General features: G+C 46.4%; 1 protein-coding gene and 1 long non-coding RNA gene across 2 annotated transcripts; one reads left to right on the top strand and one right to left on the bottom strand.

Moving 5' to 3' along the window:
• Nucleotides 1-556: 556 nt before the first annotated feature.
• On the top strand, nt 557-22,912 carry LOC140336905 (hyaluronidase-2-like; the record flags this gene model as incomplete). The annotated part of the gene is given in 4 exon segments (XM_072420344.1): nt 557-677; nt 17,336-18,310; nt 20,549-20,638; nt 21,937-22,912. Coding segments are annotated over 4 exon segments (1,597 nt in total), but the record flags the coding sequence as incomplete, so codon positions are not given.
• LOC140336907 (uncharacterized) lies at nt 11,161-13,613 on the bottom strand. The gene is made up of 2 exons (XR_011921965.1): nt 13,075-13,613; nt 11,161-11,834 (listed from the first exon to the last, which is right to left on the bottom strand). It is a non-coding gene; the product is annotated as an uncharacterized lncRNA (long non-coding RNA).
• Nucleotides 22,913-26,805: the final 3,893 nt, after the last annotated feature.

The following is a 26,805-nucleotide window of genomic DNA, read 5'->3' as shown; positions in this document are numbered from 1 at the left end:
AATCACACACCTACCTCTGTGCATTGCCTGGATTTTAAACACATTTTCCCAAAGAACGCAACTCCTCCTGTTAATAAATGATTGCTGTATGGCCAAAAACTTCAAATCTGAGTTTCCTGGACACCCCAATTCTAAATCCATAACCATTATTTTGGAGCCCCCCCCCCATGATCATTAACGTGGGCTTCCCCTTCTGTATTACAGACCCCGCTCTCTGTATAGTGGTAATGTGACTCTTCCTTCCTCCCCCCACCATGTGTAAGCTCCACAATCATTGGTCAGATGTCCCGGATTCATTATTTTATTTATTTAGGGTCCATATTAAATTGGACTGCAGTCTGTGTCTGTCTGTCAGCCTTTCATTTGAGCAACTGATTTTGTGCTCCATAATGGCTGGGATTTGTTCTCATTTGTCGTTTTGTGTTTTGCTGTACAGATATCAGATGTCGCCCAGCTCTGTCCATAATTCCTGATAATCCCCCCCCTTTCTTTGCAGGGTCTCCCTTGTGTTTTTGGTGAGGTTGCGTACTCACCATCCCATTTTCTCTCCCCACAGCTCCATGTTCTTTGATGAGGACGGAGACCTGGCGCATGAATTCTACGAGGAAACAATTGTGACAAAAAATGGCCGCAAGCGGGCGAAACTCAAACGGATCCAAAAGAACCTCCGACCACAGGTAATGCCTCTGCCTAATAGGGTGATATTTGTCCCTATGAAGTGAGACACAATACTGTTTATGGCACAATGTGCAACTTCGAGGGTATATTTGTCCACAGGAAAATGTTTGTCTGCCTGTTGGGGAAATTTCCCTTTTTTTACCTGTATGGTCACCAGGACATGTAGTAGAGGAGATTCCTCCACAATAAAGACATAAATAATAATTACATGACTTCTGTAAAAGGAGTACTTGGTGTCAATAGGTGGTGTCCCCCACAGAGGGGGACACCATTAACACTTTATGATAAAGTGAGGTAAAATCCCCAGGGTTACATTTGTCTCCAGAAAAGGAACAGACAGATAATCTGTCAGTGGGGACACCTTTTCTGATGACAATGATGGAAATTCTCTCACCTAGGTTTCAGTGCACTGTAACAGAACGTAATTTAGTAGAAGGTGAGAAAGAGGGGAGCCATAATACATGTGCACACCTGATATCCTGTCCAGGTGCCATGTAGAAAAAAATTAATGAAATCAATGTATTAGTTTTTGCTCTCCTGTCACATGGTGCATTTATTGTAATTTTGATATCTCTCAGCCACCAATCACATTCAAGGCTGTACAGAAAAGTAATGAAATCTTGAATTTGATTGGCTGGTGCTGGCACCAAAGAACAATGTAACAGCCAATCGGTGATTAGTAGAGGAATCTCTGTCCGGGAACATTTCATAGGCCTTCTCAGCATTGTCCCCGCTCTCCTTCCCACAGGGCACCATCAAGCTAGACCATCCGTGCATCCACGTGGATTTCCCTGTTGTACTCTGTGAGGTCTGACATTGGCTGCCACCCTCACCTGCCACGCTGTACCCTCCTCTACCAACATCTGCCCCCCCCGCTGTGCTCCCAGGACAGGGAGCGGGAGGAGAGTCATGGGGGGGGGGGACACACACAGACCACCCCTTGAAAAAAGACTTGCAAACTGTGTGAGGCAAGGTACAATAGAGACGCCATATTGGACGGGATCGCTGCCGATGTGGATATTTGTTTCCTGTATCTGGAATGGGTCACCTGACTACATCATGATCTCTTTCCTTCTGCTTTTATATTTTCCGTAGCCTCTACTTTCACTTGTTGCTGCCCAGGGAGGAGGTGAGAGCTACACTGTTTTGTGACAGCGTACATTGAGGCTCATCCTGGTCTTTCCACCAGAGGGCGATGTTTATATGCCGTTACTGCACCCATTCTGAGTCCAGACTTCTTTATATTTGGATTTGGCGTCCAGCGCGCCTTTGTTCTCTACACAACGTAATCAGTGACCTAGTGAATTTTCCTTGTTCGCCAGGGTGGGTCATTCTGTGGGTGGACATTGCACGTCTGTGGTACTGAGACAGAAACCCAATACAATCACAAGTGGCTGCGTCTTCACGTGTACCAGAGCTGCCCTTTATTGTATGTTTATTTATTTCTTGTATGTTTTAGTTTGTGTTCTATAATTCCGAGCTGTGAAAAGCCCCCACCCATCTCCCAGCATCCTTCACTCTGCACTGCCCCCTCCCTCCTACCCAACACCTATCAGACTGTGATTAATGCTCTACCCAAACACTAGAGGGAGCTGGAGATGTCAGGGGCTCGGAGGAACTCTCCCTAATAAAACATATGTTTGTAACAAGGACTTGTGGTGGTGGTCTGTGTAGCAGCTGTGAGTTTCTGTACAGGGTGTGTGAGTGAGTCTGCTTATTTCTACACTATAACCTCCCCCCCAGCCTTTGTTGACCTGCTCCCTTCCTATCCCATAATTCACCTGGCCATCTGTGTCATCTGAAAGAAAATGTGCTTCATCAGACCGGGCCACCTCCTTCCATGGCTTTGTGGTCTAGTCTCATGGTCACATGCCCATTGTGGACATTTTGGAGGGGTGAGCATGGGCACTCACAACCCTCATACAAGGCAAGTTGTGGTATATTGTGTGTAGTGACTCATTCCTATCTTGGCCGGCATTAGAAATGTCAGCAATTTGTATTAGCCTAGCTCTTCAATGGGATTGGACCGGATGGCCCAGACACCTCCCCCCCCCTAACAATGATCAATCGGACCCCATGGCCCTGTCACCAGTTATCCTTTCTTGGCCCACTAGGTAGGTACCAATTTCTGCATACCAGGGACAGCCTACAAGCCTGGCCATGTTGGAGGTGCTCTGACCCATCATCCAGCCATCACAACTTGCCCCTGGTCAGGGTCAATCAGATCTGAACATTGGTCCATTTTCCTTCTTCCAACACTTCACACCCAAGGACCGCCCCTCCCCCCATTCTTTGTCAGGGCCCATTGTAACCAGATCACACCCCTTCACCTGTCTGGCGGGTGTCATGGCTGATCAGTGTGTACATATGGGTATATGTTGATATAATAACCCCCCCCCCATTGTCAGGAGTAATTGTATTCTGATCAGCAATGTGATCACTTCAGGTGTTGAGGAGGGGGTCATGTAAAGAAATCTTCTAACTTGCATTGAATGATTGGTTCTTGGATCCCCTGCACAGTGCAGAAGAATGCTGTGAATGGTTTATGTGGTTCATCCAATCAGCTTTTTTTACTTTTCTGATTGCACTGAATTATTTATTTTGTTACCCAGCCAATAGGAGGAGCTCTATGGGGGGCAAATTTTCAGTTTTGCCTGATCTGCTGGCTCAGCATTTCCTCGCACCTGCAGACAAACAAGGCGTACTGACGATGAATAAACATTCACCCACGGCGTGCTCAGCCCACCCGCAGCCAGGAAATCCTTCCCGCCACATTCTGACAAGTCAGCAGAACCTTCATCCCACTCCTCCCGCTGCAGCCACCGTGTGGAGTCACCGGGGTGTCACCCCCCTGAATTCCACTGCTCATTTCAGAATTTAATTCTTATTTTCTGAGAAATGGAAAATTGTGATATTGATGTGTGTGGTGGAAATGATGGAGGTGATGAAATGAATTCGGGTGGAGTCCTTTATCAGCAGGATTTTAGGAGGAAATATCTGCAGCTTGGCTGATATATGAAGAGACTTCTGGGGGGATATCTGGGTTTTGTTAAAATTGTGCCAGAGGAGCACAATGCCGATATCCAAGTAAAAAAATACAGGGGAGCCCTGCCAAAGATTTACTATTGTCCATCCAGTTCTGAGGATGTCACAGCTCTGTCATACATCCATACATCACATTTATGCAACACATCCCGGTTACCTCCTTGCCCCCAGCTTGTGACTGAACAGTGACAGAGCAGCAATAGACTGATGAGGTTATCGCCCTCTTCCTTTCAGCAGACGTGTATGCAGTGCACTCGAATGGCTCCCAGAACTTCTTCTCCTTCCTCCAGTTTAAGCGTTGCTGTAATTACAAAAGGCAGATATAAATAATGTTCAATATTGTAATACAAACCTGTGATTACTTTCATCTGGTGTCATTGTCCTTTCTGACCACACGAGGGCTCTTCTGCCTTTATTATCTTAGCCTGGGCAGTGTGTGGGGTGTGATGGGGCAATTCATGAGTAGCAGTGTTGGGGGGGTGGGTATCAGCTCCTGCAGTGTGGTGGTATGGGTTTGGATTTCTGTTTGTCCTCAGTTTGGATTTCTGTAGACGTTTGAAGTTTCCAGTCATCTTTATTATTTGGATTTGATCATAAAATTATTTTTATCACTTAAATCATTTCCAGACTTTATAAATCTGCAGCGGTCAATGATTGATCAGGAACTTCCTGTTATGGCAGGGTGACAACAGAGAAAAATAATTTGAAGACAGTTGTCACCCTGTCACATAAAAGGTTTCAAGTGTTTCAACACACAATATGCTAGCATGGTCGCCTGTTGTCACCACCAGGGATTCTCACCTTCCTGTGTCACCAATCAGATTGATTAGCAGTAGTCAGAAACTTACTTTCAAGTATGGGCCACATGAGAGGCGGAGCCTGAAGTGGGCCTGGCTGGGAATTCTCCTTTATTATACACAGGTAAGTGAAAGGGGTTCTCAGATTGGCAGATTGCTGATAGAGAGCTGAGGCACCGGCAATGTTGGAGGGGAAGGATGAGGCCCCAGTGGGTAGGCCTGGACCCATATTGGATTACATACCATTGGCAAGCTCTGATCACATGGCGGCAGTCTCCAATCACATGCTTTATACCCTGTAAGTTTCTGGAAAAAATTTTCATGATCATCTCCAGGGACAGTAGAATGAGATCACAATTGTTCATCTCCTGGTGCCAACAATCACATGACCATAGACATGCAGCCACAGGGTTTTATCTGATCATGTGACCTGCATCCTATATGATTGGGGTTATCTGGAGGTCTCTGTACAATACATTTCCTGGAGGGACAAGGTGTGCTGATCCCCCAATGACGCCACTGCTGACCCCACAGGATATCCTGCTGGGTGCATGGGTCACCCCAGTGCAGCCTTCTTTCCACGACACGGTGACAACATTAACCCTTGAAGCTCTCACTAATGTCTGGGGGTCACATGATGATGGGGGCTGGGGGGGGGGGGGTCACATGATGAGTGACCCAGTGTACTCCATAAAGGTCCATGAATTTACCTGGAATGTTCTGAAGGGTGAATGCTGGGATCCGATGGTCCGGGGTCACATTAATGATTAAGAATTTGGAACTTTCCAGGTTTATCCTCTTTCTCCGGTGTGTGAATTCCTTTGAGGACGCAGGATGAATTTAAGCTGGGGTCACATGGTCAGAATGAAGAAAAGCTGGCCTGTGTCAGATGGGGAGCTCTCTAGCAGGATTTATTATTCACCAAGGGTGACCCCAACCACTAAAATCTCATAAAAGCATCAACATAATTAAATCATTCTGGAAATTTTGGGCTTCCAATTAATATTTACCAGCAGACTCATAACCCCACCAATTTACCTGCTGCTCATTCATGGGGGCATGTCCCTGACCAAGCTGTATTGCTGAAGCACAGTGTGGTCTGCAGTGAGGCTGAGTTGTCTGGCTGGGGTGCTCTGATCTAATGACTGGCTGAACAGAACCCCCAGATTTCCTCCACACTTCCAGGGAGTCCTGGGCTCCTCTCAGAATTCCTAGATGTTCTGGGGATTCCGGTATGTCAGATTAATAGACTCTGAGCTGGTTCTGCTCTCCATTATCCCCGGCAGATGTCTGTCACAGATCTTTCATTAAACAATAGACTGAAGAGCTGCTGGGCAGACAATGGGCTCCTTGTCACCCGCCGGAGCCACAGACAGCCGGCCAATGACCCTCCGAGTCCCCACAATACAATTCTGCCAGTCATATGGAATGAGGGATGCAGTTACCCACAGCAACCAATCAGGAGTCAGCTTATTGTTCTTGCAGCGCAGAGCTGACCAAAGCTGAAATCTGATTGGATAATTGGCAGCCTATTGGGCTTTATTAAAGAGATACAACCAAAAAAAAATCTGCCCTGGTGACTCCTGGAATTGCTGCTAATAAACCTTTTGTAACCTGCGACATAATCCCTGGCGATCCTGCCATGCAGGTCCTTGTTCAGGCACTTCCTGTATCAGGGTGACAACCGTCTCCCAGCTGCCCTTTTGCATTGTCACCCTGCAGGCTTTCTGCACACTTATTCCTGAACCGTATAACAAATGATCTGATGTTTCAGGGGCCCCTTTATAAAGGTATCACATGGTGCCCTGGAGGGGACTAAAATGGAGCCATGATGACGTCGGTTAGACACAGTGCAGCGTTGTCACCATCCGGGAGCCCGTCCAGAGCTACAATGGCAGCCCACACAGGAAGTGAGCACCTGCAGACAGGAAGTAGCAAGAGCTTGCAGGTTATGAGTAGTAGCACTCATATAGCACCTGCAGTATCTGATTACCTCACATCCCTCAATATGATGTGCCCAAATGTCATACTCTGCATAGTGATTGGGTAACAAACGTTGCCAATGACCAAGCAATTTCACACCCAGCTTTCACAATGGTGGCCGGAGGTGTGCGGAGTCACCGTGACAGATAATTGCCGATTGGGAAATGAAAGAGTCACAATAAAGCAATATTAGCGCAATAAGGAGGAGGTTGAATAAATAAATCTGGATCTAAACTGTTAGCACTATGCACTATGCCCCTTACAGCGCTGGGTCACAGGTTTTGAATCTCAGCTAGGACATTCTCCATGGAGTTTGCAGGTTCTCCCTGTGTTTGCGTGGGTTTTCTTTGGGTACTCCGGTTTCCTTCCACAATCCATATATATGCGGCCTATCTGCTTCTATATATATATCTTTGTGCTTCTATAAAATGAACCCTTAGCAAACTGTTACATTTTCCTGTAGAGATTCAGCCACCATAGTAGCCCTGGGCTAAAGCTTTATACACAAATCAGAGTCATGTCTGAAAATGTATACAGCAGTCCCGGATTGTTGTGCATTGCTATGGAGGGGAGCACAGCGGGGTCCTGCTCGCTTGTCCCGTCCTCTCGTGTTAGTAATTCTGATCATCTGGAGATAATGGAGCAGAAATGGCGGTGTCTCCAGTCATGAGACAATACGAGGAATACAAATCCATGTTTGAATAATGATCATTATTAATATTATACAGTTTTGTATTAGTATAGTATATATGGTGCCAACATATTACACCGCTCTATACATTAAATAGGGGTTGCAAAGGACAGACAGATACAAACAGTGGCTCAGTGGCACTCTGGTCTTTGTAGCACTGGGTCCCAGGCTCAAATCTTGGCCAGGAAACTATCGGCATGGAGTTTGCAGGTTCCTCCCGTGTCTGTGTGGGTTTCTTCCAACATTCCAAAAAAATATGCAATTAGCTTAATTTGCTTCTCCCTAAAATTGTCCCTAGACTGCGATAAAGACATATGACTGAGGTGGGGACATTAGATTGTGAGCTCCTTTGAGGTACAGCTGGTGATATGACTAAGGACATACAGGAATGGTGATGGTGGGAAGGGGGGGGGTTGATTATGTCAGTGAATGGCAAGCCTCTGCTCTGTCCTAACTGTCATTCTGCAGCAGCTAGAAGATGTAATGTATGCAGTGTGCATGTGATCACCAATAGCGAAATTGTCTAAAATTTTAAGACTGGCAATGAAGAGAGCCAAACTAGATGTGCTGAGGTGTAGGGGCATGCTGATAGGATGAGAGAGGGGAACTCATCAGTCTGCTGCTTCTCTTTTCACTGTTCAGTCATGTAATGGTGGTGGGCTGTTAGTACTGGATAGGCACCCCCCCCCCCATTGTATGTATTCTGTGTGTTGGGCTGTTTGACTTTATTGTTGCCCCAAACTGGGCACCTGCAATGGGTTAATTCCACCTCTCACCCACAATCAGTGCTCGGCCCAAACTTCCTTCCTCTCCCGCTGCTAAGCCAGAGTCCTGCAGGGTGGGGTGTCTGAGGGGCAGGTGGAATGCTGCCTAATCCTCTGACCTCCTGACGAGGGGAGGGGGCAGATTTGAGGGTTAAAGAGGACTTGTCACCTGGACGAAACCGGCACTGTGCTCCCTGCCAGAGCAAGGGGGCCCTGTCTTTGCTGCAGAAGGTCACCTTAGCTTCTGAATGAATAGATGGCTCCATAAGGGGATGCTCTGCACGCGTTCTTATCTGATTTTGTGATGGGGGAAATCTTAAATCTGCAGCTTTATTCAAATAGACACTGGTGATCCTGCCATGGAGGTCCTTGTTCAGGCACTTCTTGTTATAGGGTGACAACTCTCTGTCCCTGTCTACCAATTGCACTCCCATGTTGTCACACTGGTGGGCGCCACACGTAACCATTAGTACACATTGATGCATGGCATGGTCCATCGTTGTCACCACCCCAATCTTCACCTAGATGTCCTACACAGTGACCTCGGCCAATGGCAGCTGGTGTGTGCCCAGCCATGCTGCAAATGTCTTGGGGCAAGTGAAAGAAAACAGCGATAATGGGAGGAAATGCAGTCATTCTGTAAAATATTAATCATCTCGTTATCAGCCCGCAAAATTGTCCTCTGACCAATCAGAGGCAAGCGACCCCGAACAATGGACGTCGCACACAATGGCTTCAATGCGTGCTAAGACAATGGAAAGAGCAAGATGAAATCTGCCAGCCAATGGGAGCGTGAAATGTTCTGTGACAACAATCGCCATTCAATAATCAATAGGGACAGCATAGCCGTCGATCAGATCTTCAGTGACAACGCTCAGATATTGGCGAGATATGGGGACACCAGGACACATTGTATAAAATGACCAATCATATCGCATCCTTCCCTTCACTCACTGATGTGGGGAAATTATTCCCCTCTCCCAGCACAATAACTTCAGTTACAATGTATTTGTAGGTTTTCCTCCACAGCATTTCAGTGGGAGTCTGATCAGGGCTTTGACTGGTCCAGTCCACAACCTTCCATTCTGAACCATTCCTGAGTGGATTTGCTTTCAACCGGAAGATCCATATCTGTTTCTGTTTCAGCCTCAACTCATGGACAGATATCCTCGCTCGCTCTCATCCAGATGAAGAATTCCATATGATTGCAAATTGCCCAGACCCTGAGGAAATAAAGCCACCCCAAGCCAGAACATTTCCCCACCATGCTTCACAGTTGGTTTAAAGTTCATCTCACCTAACATCCCGTGTAACATCTCCGTTTCTGATTGGTCAGTACAAGTGATCATAATGAGCAACACATGTCAGCAATACGCCTCATTCCATCACACGATCCCAGAAACAGACAGAGAGTAGTGCCATGCAAATATCCCATATTCTAAGATAATGGGAGGAGCTATGCAAAATATTCAATATTCTAGGATGATAGGAAGAGCCATGCATAATGTTCCTAATGCTGGGATATTATCAGGAGCCAATGCTAGGATGATAGATGGAGCCATGCAAAATATACAGAGTGGCTGGTTTATTACACAGATAACCCCAAATATTATGCAGCCATTTTTTACTCCAGACGACTTTTTTGGGTTCATCAGACACCATTAGTGCAGTGCATGGAGACAGAGAACCATTACCCAATGGCTGCACAGCAAGTCTTGAGCATGGTATGACTTTGAGGAACCACTGGCACCATTATGCCTTGGCTGTATCGCCTATTATCTAAACATTAAAACACACCCAGCACATATTTCCTGTACATGCAGGTGTCCCTGTGTGTTATCTTTAACAATGCTGCCAATACAGACAAGTGTCTGGTAATCTGCCAGAAATCCAGTGAGAGTCTCACTTCCTGTTTGACAACACAATGTTCTGAAATTCCAAGCAGGGTTGTCAGCTCTGACTGCAGGTTTTCAGAACTCCTCCCATTTGATCCTAGCCCCTCCCACTCCCTGCTGCTGTACATTGATTTCTGTCCCAGCTGCTTCCTTACCTGTGATAAGGAAAAGGCTCTTGGGAGATGTAGTTCTGGGCGTGTGGCTAGCTCAATAATGAGCTCTGATTGGCTGCACCAGCAGCTGGTTGAGGTAACATCACAGGAGGTATTTTTCTGAATCATATTGCTGGAAGATGATGTTGAGATCTGATTGGTTCATGGCAGGCAGGCATTGCCAGGAGAGCCAATCACAGCACGATCTACCCATCATGACATTCATAGCTGCACAGCCAAGTGTTCAGGTTGAATTCATGTAGATTGTATTCATCCTCCAGGTGACAACATTGTATCAAATCCCACAAAAGGACATTGAATTCTCAAATTTGTTGGAGAAGCCAATCAGAGCAAAGGAGAATGTCACCTGTCAGCAGATTCCAGAACCCCCCTTATTCCCTCTCTACCCCCTGAGCCCAGAACCCCCCCCCTCCTGGGCAAGTGCAGAACCCCCACAAGGTACAATCACCCTTTCCTTATCAGCCCTCCACCACAAGCCTGGGGCGTACACCGCCCCGGCCTCTGTCAGCACCGGCAGCCTGGAGGAAACATCCGATTCCATTCAGGAGAGGAAATCAGCAGAGATTTGGGTGGGGGAAGCCGGGCAGGAAGGAAGGGGGGGGGGGAGCTGGGGGGAGATAGAGAAGAGACGCAGTACAAGTGCAGGCAGGAGAGGAGCAGAGGTGGTCAGAGACGTGACAGGTCCTCATATGAGCGCTGGGCACAGGTAAGTGATCGGAGTGTCACGGGGTGGTCAACACCTAGAGGCAGAGTAACCAGCAGTGGAAAAGTTAATATAACCCAGAAAGTATCTCACACATCAGATGTGGCGGCTGCATTATTTTTCCACGGGTACAGAAATATACCTGGTGATGCACATTCTATTCCAATACTTGAAGAAAAATCATCCAATTTGTGTTCTTCCTTTACAGAATATTTTTAGCAGTGTCAGGATTCACTCAAACATTCACTGTATAAGCTGAGAAATGTTTCCAGATTTTCCTTTCAATCACTGAATTATTATTTTGTCGTCTAAGACGACATTCCACCCACAAGTTTTCTATTGAATGAAAATCCGGAGATTGGGCCGGCCTCTCCATAATGTCAATCTTTTTGGCCTGGAAGTGTTGCTCATTTACTGGTGTGTTTGGGGCATTTGGTCTTCAGCAGAAGGCAACATAACGGCTTTAAGTATTTTGATTTATTTAGACTGATGCCTGGAATGTGATAAATAGACCCAATATCACTGTATGATAAACATCCCCATATCAAGATGCTGCACCGCCATGCTTCACAGTCTTCACAGTGTCATCAGGTCATCTGACCAATTGTCTGCAGCCCCCTGGACCCAAAAAGAACCATCTTATTTCCATCAGCCCACAAAATGTTGGGTCATTTCTCATTGTGTCATTAGGCCAACCATTGTGTAACCTCTTCAGCGTCCTCATTTCACCAATAGGGCTTTGAGGGGGGCTTCTAATTGCACCTCTCAGTTTCCTTTACACCTTCTTTCATCTTCCTGGAGCTGATCATTGCCTGAGTCTCCTCACCATTCCCATGGTTTTCTGTTGTGTTTCAGGTTTTGGTTTTATATCATTTCAGATGAACAGCCAATCATTTTATTTGTTTTCCTCTCCCTAATCAAAGTTCTGTTCTTCTGAACAATTTCTGGGCTGAGCCATTTTACTCTGCACTATAACAGCATGTACAGCATTCACTGCCTTCCTTCCTTATATAAGAGCCGGGATTCACACAGAATGAATGATTCACTAATTCAACTCCACACTGCTATTATTCTGAACAGCCTAATATTCTGTTTTCTTCACTTTCTGTAAAGAAATAACATAAATTTGATGAATCTATTATGTTGATTTGGAATAGAAGGTGCAGAGTTTCTATTACATTTGTGTGGTTGAAAATAAAAGCTATTAGAAGAATTTTCAGCTTTATTCACAATTATAGGTGACAGCTATTTTCTGGGAACTACACATCACCTCTGTGATGGAGGAGAGGAGGGGGAGGTGGTTGTCGTCCAAATCAGAAGAGCAGCCTAAGGACAAGAATTTTATTGGCAGAATCACTACATCTAAGGACTGAGTAGCTGCTGTATTATTCTTGTTGGGGTGGGGGGTGTCCGGGGGTCATTTTTCAGCCTCATCATTGCACCTGTACTTTGCTCTGATTTGTTGTCCACCAACCCCCCCCCCCCGCCTTCATTTCTCCTTTTCTATGAATTATTAATTTTCATCCTCTGACAATCTGCTGCTTCCATTAGATAATGGTAGTAAAGTAGCCATTACCCACAATGCTGATTGATCCTACAGTGATTGCTGCAATCTGTAACATTCAGGGAATCTGCCCCTGGCAGTCAGAAGCACAGAGCGGGGCCCCCCAATCTGCTATAAAGAATGCAAACTGTGCGGATGACAGGTCCTCTTGTCTGTGCTTTGCGGACGTCACAGGTCCTCTTGTGTAGCTCAGCCATTCAGTTTGCCCCAGGCGGTTAGAGAATTGTGGTTCTGTACCAGCTGTGCGGTCAGGGAGCATTGCCGGGGTCAAGGGTCAGGCTGGGCAGACCCAAAAAAGGAAAGTTACCCTTGGGGCTCTTCCTGTGTCACGCGATGGGTGGAGCTTACTGATCATCATTACAGAGAGAGGACCCCTAAAGAGGACCTGTCAGTAACTCTACATGAAGGTTCCCTGACATAACACAGGCAGTCTCATTAATGGGATGATTGTGTCCCCTCTGGGCCGGCATCTCTTTCCAAGAATTAGATGGTGACCCTGGATGATGCCTGAACACAGATGGTGCTGTTCTTTTGGAGTGGCGGCCCCTATTAGAGTCAATAAGTATCCGGTGACAGGTCCACTTTAAGGAAGAGCTCTGCACAGTCACAGCGCCCTTTTCTGTCTCAGTGGGTCCTCTCCATTATTTTGGCAGCTGTTCGCTAATAGGCAGCAGACTGGGCAAATGGTGGGGGTCAGGGGGGTCCACACATTGCTTAGATGTGTTCAGGCGGAGGGGCCGGGAACAGCTGTCAGGGTAACAACACAAGGAGTGAGACTCACCTGGAAGTCCTGCACCAGGAATTTATGGTAACAAAATAGAAATCAATGTATGGAATATTGCTGATACCGAGGTGACCAATCATTGATCAGGAATAGGTTATATCGGATTGTTCTGATCCCAGGGATGAGGTCTGAACATGGAGTAAACATGGACGTCCGGCTGATGATCCTGCCGGAAATGTTTTGCACACCTAACCACCAGCTCCTACCTGGGCTCCCAGCATTTTATGCATCAAACACAGGGTGGGGTCCCTAGGGGTGGGGCTCAGCCAATATTACTAGGGGTTATCTGGGTGCAGAAGGGGGCCTAAGGTCACCCTAAAATACCTAAAACTTACACACTGCTTCCCCTGGCTGTATTCTAGTTATGGCCCCCAGCAGCACAGACCGCTCTTGAGGGGTTAGTAAAAGCCCATTGGATGGTCTGTGAGGCTCCGCCCCGTCCAACCTTCCAGGGGTCTAGATTCCTGATAGGACGAAGATAATGGGTCATGTGATATAGGTTGAATTCCACCCTCTCCTCCTCCTCCCCTCTTCTGTATCCGTTATATTCTTTGTTATCCAATAGGAGACAAAATCTCCCCAGCGACCCCTCTACTACTAGAAAGTGATAAGGAACCCCGTACAGGTACCAAGGAGTTGTGGGCGGAGCTTCCTGCACGGCGTGTCCCTTTAACCCCCAAACTCCTCCCACATAGTGGAATCTCCCACAGAGGGGGGTGTGGCGATCCCGTGGCTGGAGGGGAAGGCAGGAGGAATGGGACGGCCCCCCTCTTCAGCCGGGACGAGATGGTACAGTCCGGTCAAAGCTCTTTATGTGAATGAAAGGCCGAAGAGAAGATACAATGTATCCAGGGGAGTGAGAGGAGAGATACTACGACCCCCAGTGGACACCATGAGAGCGGGGCACTGAGGGGTGAGTCACCGGGCACTGCTGGAATGCAATGCTGTTTTATACTACTACCCCCACCAGTCACATGAGAGTGGGGCACTGGTAGGGTACAATGCCTCCTACTGTATAGACCACTGCCCCTCATTATATACTGCTCAGTACTCTATATACTACAATCCCCACCGGGCACTGCCCCCCATTATATACTGCCCTGTACTGTATATACTACAACCCTCACCGGGCACTGCCCCCATTATATACTGCCCTGTACTGTATATACTACAACCCCCACCGGGCACTACCCCCCCATTATATGCTGCCCTGTACTGTATATACTACAACCCCCACCGGGCACTGCCCCCCCCATTATATGCTGCCCTGTACTGTATATACTACGTACTGTATATACTACAACCCCCACCGGGCACTACCCCCCCATTATATGCTGCCCTGTACTGTATATACTACAACCCCCACCGGGCACTGCCCCCGGTTATATAGGGCTCTGTACTGTATATACTACAACCCCCACCGGGCACTGCCCCCGATTTTATACGGCTCTGTACTGTATATACTACAACCCCCACTGGGCACTGCCCTTTATTTTTTACAGCTCTGTACTCTATATACTACAGCCCCTAGCGCGCACTGCCCCCCATTATATACTACAACCCTCACCAGGCACTGCCCCCAATATTTACTGCTCTGTACTCTATATACTACAACTCCCACCGGGCACTGCCCCCCCATTATATACTGCTCTGTACTCTATATACTACAACCCCCACCGGGCACTGTCCCCTATATATATGGCTCTGTACTCTATATACTACAACCCCAACTGGGCGCTGCCCCCCATTATTTACTGCTCAGTACTGTATATACTGCAACCCCATTTCAGTAGATTCTGCTCCTATTTATGTACTACTACCCCTATCAGACACTGCTCCATATATTACTGACCTAAAGTACTACAATTACTGTTGTACATACGACTACCCCCACTGGACAGAACTGGGTGTATTATTCCCATGTATATTACTACCACCCCCATCGCTCCCTATATGTACTGCTGTGTACTGTGAATACATAATACTACTACCCCTACTGGATGCCACTCCCTTTATATACTGCTGAGTACACCAACCCCCAAATACTGCTATCCTCATTGGACAACTTATGTACAGAATACCCTGACTGCTCTATATACTGATAAACGTTACCCCAAATTTTGTGTACATTATACCCTCTACGTCTACATAAATATTCCCTTCCTGGGCGCTGCACCTTGTAGTATTATTGTATATACTACTACTCCTAATATGTCCACCTACTACTCCCTGTACTGCTGCTATACGAGGGGCATATCTTGGACGCTGCTGCTGTGTATGCTATTATCCCTTTATATACTACTACCCCCAATAGACTCCATGCTGCTACCACTCCTGTGTATATAGTACTCCCAGGTATATCTCCTCTTATTGTTCTCATTTACTTATATTCTGCATGGAGTTGCACTATGTAGGGTGCAGTCAGTTGGAGGTCTGAAGGGCTGACAATCTAGAGAGGCCATGGCCCGTACCTAGTGCTCCGCTGTGGTCATGTGACAACCCAGGAGATAATTGTATATCTGATGACACAGAGAGACCACAGAATCACTTCCAGACACACCGCAGTCACACATCCAGCACACGCAGACCACATGTTACTGCAAGCTGCAATCATCTACTGGGGGGGGGGGGGGGGGGAGGAGAGGCCTTTACTACTGCTGGTAGGGGGACAGGAGGCACAGGGCAATACCTGGGCAGTGGGTGACCAAAGGAGAGGGAAGGATGAGGACACATAAATGCAGCTGTCAAAAAATAAAAAACAAATGTGATCCTGCTAGTAATGATGGTCCATGTTGCACCATAGGCAGTCCAATGGGGAGCTGAAGGAGGCTGACAACACTGCTGATAATTGCAGGGCAGTAACTTGGTGTTGTCATCCAGGAACATGAAGAATGATTGGCCTTGGTGACAAAACTGGGAGCAGATTTATGATTTGCACACTTACAAGGTGATCATGTGATTTTATGTAGGCTTCTTATTGGTCCAGATTTCAGCAATGGCCATTGTAATGTTCTGTTGCCCCTCTTAGATTCCAAGCTCTTGGGGGCAGGGTCCTCTCCACCTCCTGTGTCACTGTCTATACCTGTCTGTCATTTGCAGCTCCTATTTAATGTACAGCACTGTGGATTATGTTGCTGATATATAAATAGGGTTTCATAGTAATAATTTTCACTGCCCCACAACCCCAAGAAATCCCATCATGTGATGACTTCCAGCGCCAACCACAAAGCCTCCACCTGCTAATCCCTGTGGGATTTTACTAAAGGAGGGGGACTGCAAAGTGCCAACAGCCAGACACAAAGAGAGAGATGAGGAATGTGCAAGACAAAGAGACCTGAGGGCAACAAAGACACCCTATAGAGGGGGGGGGGGGGTTGTCAATAACTTGAGAGTGGGGGAGGGAGGAGATGATCACACAATATACAGATCAGACATTGACTGAACATGCATTGTAGTCATGTTCATAATCTCTTTACTTACATCTTTATATGTTTATGTGTGTGTGCCAGGGGGCAGCTACAGCATCTTAATACCAGGGGGGAGCTTGGCACCATAATACCAGGGGTGTCACCCTAGGGGGGGGGCTCCCAATTAATGTTTGTGGTTTGGGATCAGGATATGAATCTGTCCAGCTCACTTTTATATTTATATTTTCTCCTGGAGCTGAGCTTTAAATAACTACCAGCTAAAGGTTACACTATCCAGAGCGAGCAAACAAACAAAGTCAGTCAATCAGAAGGGGCAGACTGTCAGAGGGTCAGGTAATAAGAGGCAGCAACAACCAGACTTTAGATGACCTCTAACCCCTGACAACAGCTGTAATGTCGGGTTTAGACTCTGTAATTAACGAGGGGTAAAGGTGTGATAACGTGTTCTATAATGTACAGGACTGCTGTGGCGAGATGAGAGTGTGTTTTGTAGAACACAGTCCTATGGATATGTGGGGGGTGGGATGATGACCAAAAGGATAATGATGATGATGTATTCTATAACATAATTCTGTGACCATGTGGATTCAAATGATGATGATGGTCGGAGACCTCAAGATGTCTCGATGTTGTTGATGATGATATGTTAAACAGCATAGGGTCCATTGACCATGCAGGGTTAGAGGAGGAGGATGATGAGTTGTACAACATATCGTTGTTGAGGATGATTATAAAGAAAATGAGTTGTACTGCATGTGATCCTGTGACCTTGCAGGATTGGGCGATGTTCCGGTTTTAATGTTTCACTTTGTTGTTTTCCTCTCTCTTAGGTTTTCCAAACTTCGTTTCCGTTTTTCAGAATGACACCTCACATCAGCCTATGCTGCCTCCTGTGGTATCTCTTCATCATCGTCAGAGATGTCCAATCCTCCAGCGAAGATCTGGAAAAACCCACTACTCGCCCTGTATTCAGCAGTCGCCCATTCATGGTGGCATGGAACGCGCCCACTCAGGACTGCCCAACGCGTTACGATGTGCCTTTTGACCTGCGACTCTTTGACCTCCACGCATCCCCCAATTTTGGGTTCACAAAGCAAAACCTCACCATCTTTTACAAGGAGCGCCTGGGGCTGTACCCTTACATTGACGAGCGCAATGTATCCATCAACGGAGGTGTGCCCCAGAATGCCAGCCTGCGGGCTCACTTGGTCGACATGCCGAACGGCATCAGGAAATACATACCGGATGCCGATAGGGAGAAAGACGGCCTGGCGGTCATCGACTGGGAGGAATGGCGTCCAATTTGGATTCGGAACTGGCAGATGAAGGATATTTACCGGCAGGTATCACGGCAGCTGGTTGTCGCTCGTCATTCCAACTGGACGAACGAGGACCAGATCAAGCAAGCTCAGTATGAGTTTGAGAACGCTGCTCGCGAGTTCATGGCAGGAACGCTGCGATAGGCCAAAAGCTTCCGACCCCGCCAGCTCTGGGGGTATTACCTGTTCCCGGATTGTTACAACCATGACTACCTGAACAACTGGGAAAGTTACACCGGGAAATGCCCTGACGTGGAGATGACCAGGAATGATAAGTTATGGTGGTTGTGGGAGGAGAGCACTGCCCTTTACCCCTCCATCTACCTGGACCCCTCTCTGAAATCATCCACAAATGTCCGAAAATTTGTTTACTATCGGGTAAAAGAGGCCATGAGGATCGCCTACAAACACCACCGAGATTACTCCATTCCCATCTTCGTCTACACAAGGCCAACCTACACCAAACGGCTGGACCTCCTCTCCCAGGTGAGACAGCTATAATGGAGGGGGGGGGGGGGGTATAGAAACCCAAATACCAAATTCTCATGAGAATCCCTTAACGTTTATTCAAATAACTTGCCACATTTCTTTATAAATAGAACCTGTTGCCATTTCTTCCAGCACAATCCTCCCATAAGATCGGCAAGGCCTGCAATTTATCTCCTGTGTGTGGACAACCAAAAGCTTGAAAGCAGCAGACTCAGAGCTGTCACTCCCTCTAGAGTTCTGTTTGCTCCTCCCCTGGCAGCTCCCTAAAAGGTTATTAGGGAGGAGAAAGGAGGGGCAGAGGAGCTGGGTCAATACAGACAGGTATTTATTACTCCCTATAAGGTAAATGAGCAAGGAGGGGGCTGTGCCAGGGAACTAGAGTGGTCACATTTAGGGTTCACAGGAAGTGAGTAAAAAAAAAAAATTTTAGCTGTCATGTTTTAAGTTGGTGACAGGTTCTCTTTATTAAAGGCCAAAAATAATAATATTAAATCCCCATTATAATATGTTATATGTGAGATAAAGCTGTAGGGGAATATTGCATTGCATTATAGGAATGGGTATTTTCCTTCCAGACTGGCCAACCAATAATATGATGAAGAGGCGTGGCCACACCAAGGAGGTGCAGCTCAGAGCCAATCACATGTGTCAGACAGTTACTCTGCGACTCCTTTATATAAAGATGGTGCTCTGAGATCTGAACATGGGGACACCTGACACTTCGTACAAATGGTGTAAAACCAGATTGTTTGCCCTGCACAGCTGCTTCTGAGGAACTAGAAGTCTCAGCAAGCTTCCAATCAACTGTCCAGTGAGACCTGCTGGGACTTGTAGTTCTCTCATAGCTGTAGTAGAAATCCGGATGATATGTGAAGTGAAACAAGTCCTTCAGGCTGCAGCAACCCATTGTGAATTATTATCTGAATCAACAGCAGCACTCAGAGGTGCCCAACCCCAGGCGGGAATCTGGCCCTGCCCACACACCGGGAGCCGAAATGTATTTATGGAAGAGGGAATGGAATGAAGGAAACGGGAACTTCTGCGAGTTGAGGCATCTCCATCCCAAACAATAACCTTTCAGATTAACCCCTCGCTACCTGGCACAGAATGCTGCCTGTGGATTCCTCTGATGCTGGGAGGGTCCACTTGTGGAGTGATGGGAGAAAAGCTCTGGGGATTCTCTGCATTTGTCACAATTATTGGTCTCCTCAAAAGAATGACAACCAACACATTATTGGGGTTATAACCCCCTCCCCCATCCAGACCCCTTTATTCTGCATACCTGTATATTGCATCTCACCTGTCTTTGGCTTTCCCAGCTTTCTGCAAACTACAGAACACTTTTTCTCTATGTAAATGATAAGAGGAGGAGGAGGTGTTTATAACTAAAATTAGGAGAGCAGCTAAGGGTGACAACACTGCTGCTCTTTTATCACAATACAGTGATTGTGAGTGTGATTTGTCAGCTTAGGTCATGAAGTGTGTGTCAATGGTTCAGTAAATAAGGAGTACAGAACCCATAGAAATTATTATTTAATGTATTGTGCTGTATAATTTGTTGTTGCTATATAAATACTGGTTATTAATAATAGTAAACACATCCAGCACTGCAGATAAAAATCTAATATTATATAATATAGAAAATACAAAATATCACCCAGCTTGCTGGTCCAGTCTGGCAGTTTTGGAGGGTGGAGAGAATTTGTGCTGATCTCCCTGCAGAGTTACATTGTTTCATCTTGCAGCTTGCTGGGTTACTGATGAATCTTTTCCTGAATGTAAATTAAAAAGTCACACAAGACCCCCTCCTCCCCATCCTGGTACCTGGGTCCTCATTTGACCAATTGTGTGATCTCAACTATATTGACCTCTATGTATTGCTGTCTGCAGGATGAGCCCATCAGTGATGAAGCATCTTTTGCTTTACCTGAATTCCATCACTTTCATGCCTCAGGTGAGTTGTGAGGTGTCCATAGTTGCCTTGAGGTGCCTTGGCGGTGCAGTGCAGACTCCTGGGTAACGAGGGGCAGTTCAGTCCCCGATGTGAAGGTGTAGATTCCATATGATCAGATGATGGTGCAGAAAGCCCTCGGTGTGCAGCTGTTCCAGTTCCATAGAAAATTTTCTCGTTCCCTCTTTGTATGGCGCCATTCTCATCCAATGCCTGAGCTCCTCCCATCATTCCCCTGATTTGAGATCTCTGTGTTTTAATTATTTTGAATTTTCTACCCTCAGGAGGATCTTGTTTCCACCATCGGCGAGAGCGCCGCCCAGGGGGTAGCCGGAGTAATTTTCTGGGGAGATGCGGAATACACCAAAAATAAGGTAGGTACCTAGACCCCAAATCCTGATCCTGATTTTTTTTTTTTTTTTGCAAAATTATGTGTGTGTGCTGTGTACTATACGCAAAAAAGAGTCCTTAGTAAAGGTAAAGTTTTTCTTGATGTTTCAATGTAAAATTATTTTCTATATGTTAAATAGTACAGTATTTAAAATAAATGTTAATTTTTTTGGTTATGAGAACGGATTATTTCTATTTCCTTTATTTCTTTTGGGAAAATTTGATTCCAGTTACAAAATTTCGGATTAAGAAATGTTTTTTGGAACCAATTAATTCCTTAAACCAAGGTACCACTGTAATTGCGCAGGCTCCTAAAATGCATTTTTTGTGGCTTCCCTGAATTGCATTAAGGAATTTGTATTCTGATGCTGCCAGCTCACATGACTGTACATGTAACCCCCATCAACACCCCCCACGCTCCTCACCATTAACTTCATGAAACCTAAAAAAAAGAACAAACTAAAATCCCTATAAACTTGTGAAGGGAGCAGCACGAATGGAGCTCAGGCTGTGTTGTTCGGGGAATAAACCCTGTCTGGGGTCCTGCAGGGCCCCGTTTAGGGTAACAGAAAGATCTGCACCCCACCTCTGTTCATACCCTGGCACCAAATTCTCCCCAAGGTCTTTGTGCTTCACCTGGGCTGGTACAGAACAAAACTTTTTTGACTTGGAACCCATTGGAGGTCCTTACCACCCAGGGAAGCTCCTCACCCTTATAACCGGCACTCCAATCTGATGCCCAATTCTATTCGGTTTTACCCACTGCAGCCTGGAAAATAAAAACCACCTTTGCACGTTTCTGACCCTCCTCCTCCTGCTCTTCCCATCTTTCTATTGGCCTACAATTCTGATAGGCTGCCTCAATGACCAATAAGAATGCAAAGAATATCAGGATCTGGGTCTGCAGTGCGATCATAAAGCCAAAGTCAATGTTTACCCCAGGGTTTGGGCACCTTAGAGGTGGAGAACATGGGCAAGGATGCCAACCAGCTCCCGGGCCAGATATTTCTTTCTTATGCCTTTATATTAGAAAATTTATCAGCCAATAGAGCCGTGATAGTGATGTTATTTCTCACACACCAGCAATAACTTGTAGCTGCATTGATGGTTGGATTTGATGGTTTTGGAATGCCTAAAAACGATACTCTGAATTCAATAAATTGCAATTATAGGGGTGGCATGTCACATTATGTCAATATGCCCTGATGGGATTAGCCCTTGATGGGAGGAGCCAGGTTGGGCCCATAATTAAATCTTAATAATCTGATTTTTCTCAACTCAGGAAACCTGCCAGAAGATAAAGTCGTACTTGGATGGGGATTTGAGCCAATACATTGTGAATGTCACCACTGCAGCCTCTCTGTGCAGTCAGGAGCTCTGCAGCGGGAACGGAAGATGTCTGCGCAAAGAAAACATAACCGACGCGTTTCTGCACCTCAACCCAGCCAATTTCCGCATTATGAAGGCGACGTCTAGGTCCAACGCATCCATTCCTATATGGGCGGAGGGTCGTCTCTCCCCCGGGGACATCGCCCTTCTGAAATCTCAGTTCCGCTGTCAGTGTTATATAGGTTGGCACGGAGCCTCCTGCAGCCTTCCAAACAGTACAGATAAAATTGTGGGGGCCGCCGAGCTCTTCTATGGCCGCCTCTGGTTGTGGTTATTGCTGCCCTCCCTAATAATGAGGCTTTAATGCGGCCCCAGGACACTTTATTTGGTTAACACTACGGCGGACCCTAACCTCGAGAGAGCCAAACTGTCTCCAATCGGCAGCACTAATGGCCGCAATGTGGAATTTATTTATTTGTTACTGAATATTCCATCCTGACATGGGTGGCTCTGTGTATTCCTACCTCTAGGACCTGATAATGGGGTGAACGGGGTCACCTGGGACCCCACCAATTCTAGAACTGTGCAATACGATTCTCCTCCAGTGTGGCCGGAGATTCGGGAAGCTGCCTTTCAGTCCTTTCCCTGGACCGACAGCTCTAATGGCGGCCAGGCGCTCAGGAAACGTATCGAAGTGCCGCTCACCACCAGTGCCTCAGCCTACTTACAGGGTGCTGCAGTCTTTTAGCCTTTTGTATTCAGACATTGTGCCTTGTTTTTATGTCTGCAGTGTTACCCAGAAGCCTCCAGATTGATGGGAACCTCAAATCTAGAGACCATGGAATGGTAATTTTACCTTTTTTATCAGCTCTGCCAAGCCGGCACCAAACATGAGAGGGACCTGGAAGAATAAAATGTTACAAATTTTAGTCTTGTGGTTATTATGTACTCAGTATCAGATCATGTGACCAACTTTTAGCCAGTGCTGAGCTTTACCTGCAGTGTGTGTGTGTGTGTTTTGGGTCCAATCTTCAGCATGTGATGCACCCAGGGTTTTTCAAAGAATCTTCTCCTGTGTTGGATGCCATCTCCCCCTGCTGTCGTTTTGGTTCCATCCAATGTGACCTCCCAGTCCTGTAGTGATGGATGGAACCAAAGCCTGCAGGAGGGAGCTGCCATTTAACACAGGTGTGTCCTTTTCATCTAGTCCTGGGGTTTACACTGCTAAGTCCTATAACACCACCAGCCAAATGACCTGACTGTCACTTTATATGCCAATCTAACCCAGCCAAATCATCTCCCCAATGTTTGCCTGTGACTGGACAATGAGGGAGCAGTAGCTGACCGGTCTTCTACACCCTCAGCATTTTCTGTTTCTGGCAGTGGCTGTTTTATTCTGCACACAGCTCCCTTCCTGTCCCCACAATAGAACACTGGAGCTGATTTCCTAAGGACCTGTAAATGAGGTAAACTGTGCTTTTATCATCCAATCATCTTGCATTTTTTTTTTTTTGGTCCTGATTGGGTCTTCTTTGCTAGGTAATTTTTTTTAATCACATTCACTCAGCACAGTGATAATTTGAACACATTTCACCCGACTGTCTTCAGCAGGGGTGCCCAACAGGTGGATCACGATCTACAGGTAGCTTGCAAAGGCAACGCGAGTAGATCACAAAGCCCTACCTTTCGAAATTAACTCTACAGCGCACAGGAGTTAAGTCCAAGTTTTTCTGGTTGGTAGATAATTTGACTTTGTTGGTAGGTCATTTTAAAAATAGCTTGCAAGCCAAAAGATTGTGGGCACCCCTGGTCTACAGTGAATGTTTGGGAGGTGAATCCTCCATCTGCCATCCAATGAGAAGGCTTCTCCTGGCCTTTTGGCTGACATGTTAACCCTTTCATTGCCTTCAATCAGCTCCCTGCTGTGAATGGATTTCTGTTTCCTGGGAAATTCACCCGCTGCCTCCTCCCTATGATTCCTCTCTGCTTCCTCTTCTCTGACCTCCTCAACCCACAAAAATATCTTTTGCCCAACAGGAAATTAGTCCCCAAAAGTCAGGAAGTTTATTGTCATTCTTATCAAGTAAAATGCCTGAGTCATGTGATTGGCTGCAGGGCTACTGCAAGCACTGTGCAAAGTCTGCTGAATAGTGGATGGGAAAGTCTTATGTGTCAGCCTTTGAGATCTGAATTCTGAGCTGATAAAAATCACAGGAAATAGTACAGCTCTGCAATCATTAAAAAATCAGTAAATGTGATGCATTGTATTTAAATCTGATTGGGAATCAGCAGGGCTGGAATGTGAGAGGAAGAAGCAGAACAAAGAGCCAATCAGTTCTATGCTGAAGAAGCAGAGTAACTGATGAGCTCCTTTCAGTGTACAGTCACAGGCTGGGATCAGGTCCAGGACCACCTGGGCTCTGAGCAAGTGGGCTAAATGATGGTCCTATTAGACCCAGGACATCTAGTGGCAGAAAATAGGTACTGCAGGGGCAATCTCTGGATTGTAGGTGATTATTAGCAAAAGTGTATGGTCTCTATCTTCCTCTTGCTGTCCCGTGTTTTATGCACAGAATTATCAATGTAGTAAATGGTAAAATCATAGACTGTCCTCCGATCACCCCTGACACCCTGGCAGTGATCTCTGCAGGTGAAGCTGCACTGTGAGACTTCCAAATCAAATGAATAAAATTTACATTTTAATGTATAAATTGTATCAGTGAAGTGGAACATAATCATTTCATTAGGAGCAGAATTGGCCCTTTCACAAGCTTGGTGACTCCATAACTAAGTTTAGGGGGGGGGGTCTGCTGGGGGGTTCAATAAATAATTCTGAGAGGTTGGAGAGTGTCAGTGCGTCAGTATGCCTATGTGTCAGTACATCAGTCTGTCTATATGTCAGTGAGTCGGTGTGTCCGGATGTCGGTCCAATCACATGCAATCTCTCTCCTGGCTCTTTGGCTGATCACATTTCATATAACTGATTCAATGGATCTGCAGCAACCATGGGGAAGTCTGCAAACTGCAAATCTTTCATGGAAATGAAAATGTTCTGCTTGCTATAATTTCTGTGGTCCCTGCAGGACAGTTTGGCGCTCTGTGGGGGGTTGGAAGCCCACGTGATACAGCTGGGCCCCCAGTAAATGATGCTGCTTAGGGGGGCTGTGTAACCGACACATGAGCTTCCTCCATTTCTCGGATTGGCCACAGAGTTGGTTTGCAGGGCAGAATTGCCACCAATCAGACGTCACCGCTGTTACACAACCCCAGATAAAAATCGGGCTGGAAATTGTCGCCACTTTGCTGGTTGTATCACCAGGAGCCGGGTTTGGGCCTCCAGTGCTGTGCGGCTCTCCGTCTACGACAAACCCAAACACGGCGTCCTGCAACGTCTTCCAGATGTGTCAACCCGAGAATTCTGCACAGCAGCCACTAATGGAGACCCCCGAGGGTGGAAAATCAGGGTTAACTCTTTCATGGCAGAGCCGGAGACTCCAACCTGCAGATTTTTAGGAACAGGAAATGTAAAGGACAAAAGGGGCTCTGTGAGCAGCTTGTGAATGCAGTGCAGCAAAGGCAGTGTGTTGTCAGGTCTTTGCAGGAAGTTATGATTTCTGCACAGTATTTATTGTTCTGTATTTGCCCACATGGAGGAATGTGGATGTACAGCAGGAGGTCAGGCACATGATCAGCATTTTCAGAAGGCTGCGGCCTTCTCTCCTAACAGCTTTTCACTCATAATTGTCATTTCCAGCACCTTGTGTGACTTTTTTTAAATGTCCCCAATGCTTCCTGTCCTGCAGGGAGTCACAATAAAGAAAAATATAAAGTGGTGAAACAGGAAGTCCATTTTATCACATCAATGTCACTGCACGGAAATGTGATCATTTAGCAGCACAATGGCTTCCTGTATCTCAATAAACAGAAATCACTCTGACAATAAATCACTGGAACATCTGATACTGGAATATGGGACTGCCCAACAGAGGCGTGTGGCGCCACCTAGTGGAGGAGTAAGAGATTGCAGCCATACAATTGGAGTCCTCACATATATAGTACATTCAGGGTAATTGTTCAGCACAATGATGGGCCATTGATTCTAATTACTGGTCAGTGGCAACATAGCCAACAGAAGGTCCCCTAATTCACACTCCTGCAGGGCCCTTGTTGGTTGACAAGGGTCCGGGGCCTTCATGCAGCCACACACGTTGCATGACCCTATTTCTGCCCCAATTGCTGGCCATTTGGTAGATAACACTGAAAATAATGGGCACTGCTTTGTACATGTTACATCCTTGTAAATATAACAAAGCAGAAACCTGCAAATTCACACTGCATATTTGTGGCTTTTCTGAGTACCACCCATTGCTCCTCATTAACATATAGATTACGGCTTCTGCAAGCCTTTTTTCAATGTTCAGCTGGTCAGCTTATTACCGGTAAGTAATGAATTTCTACAGAGAATCTGTCCAATGAAGTGTTATTATTATTATTATTGTTATTATGACCCCAGAAATGGTGAGAATCTAAAATCTCCCAGAAAGATGAGGTGCAGAATAAAAAACTTATCCAATAATGAGGTGACAACAATATTTGGGGGTCCAGAGCTATAAAACTCCAACACTTGGGGGCAGACATAGCCAGGGGAGGGCCCCTGTGCAGAACTGACTTGGGGACCCCATGGGAGCCCCTTGTGGCCAAGGCTCATGCAGTGCCACATTTGCACCTCCCTATATCTGCCCTTAGTTGGGGGGTCCAGAACAATGGTGCATTGATATTAAGGGGGGGGGGGAACAATGGCACTCTGATACTTAGATACCCC

The sequence above is a fragment of the Pyxicephalus adspersus genome, chromosome 8 (genome assembly GCF_032062135.1).
Source record: "Pyxicephalus adspersus chromosome 8, UCB_Pads_2.0, whole genome shotgun sequence".
In the NCBI taxonomy this organism is placed as follows: Eukaryota; Metazoa; Chordata; class Amphibia; order Anura; family Pyxicephalidae; genus Pyxicephalus; species Pyxicephalus adspersus.
This window is presented reverse-complemented; position numbering and strand designations above follow the sequence as displayed.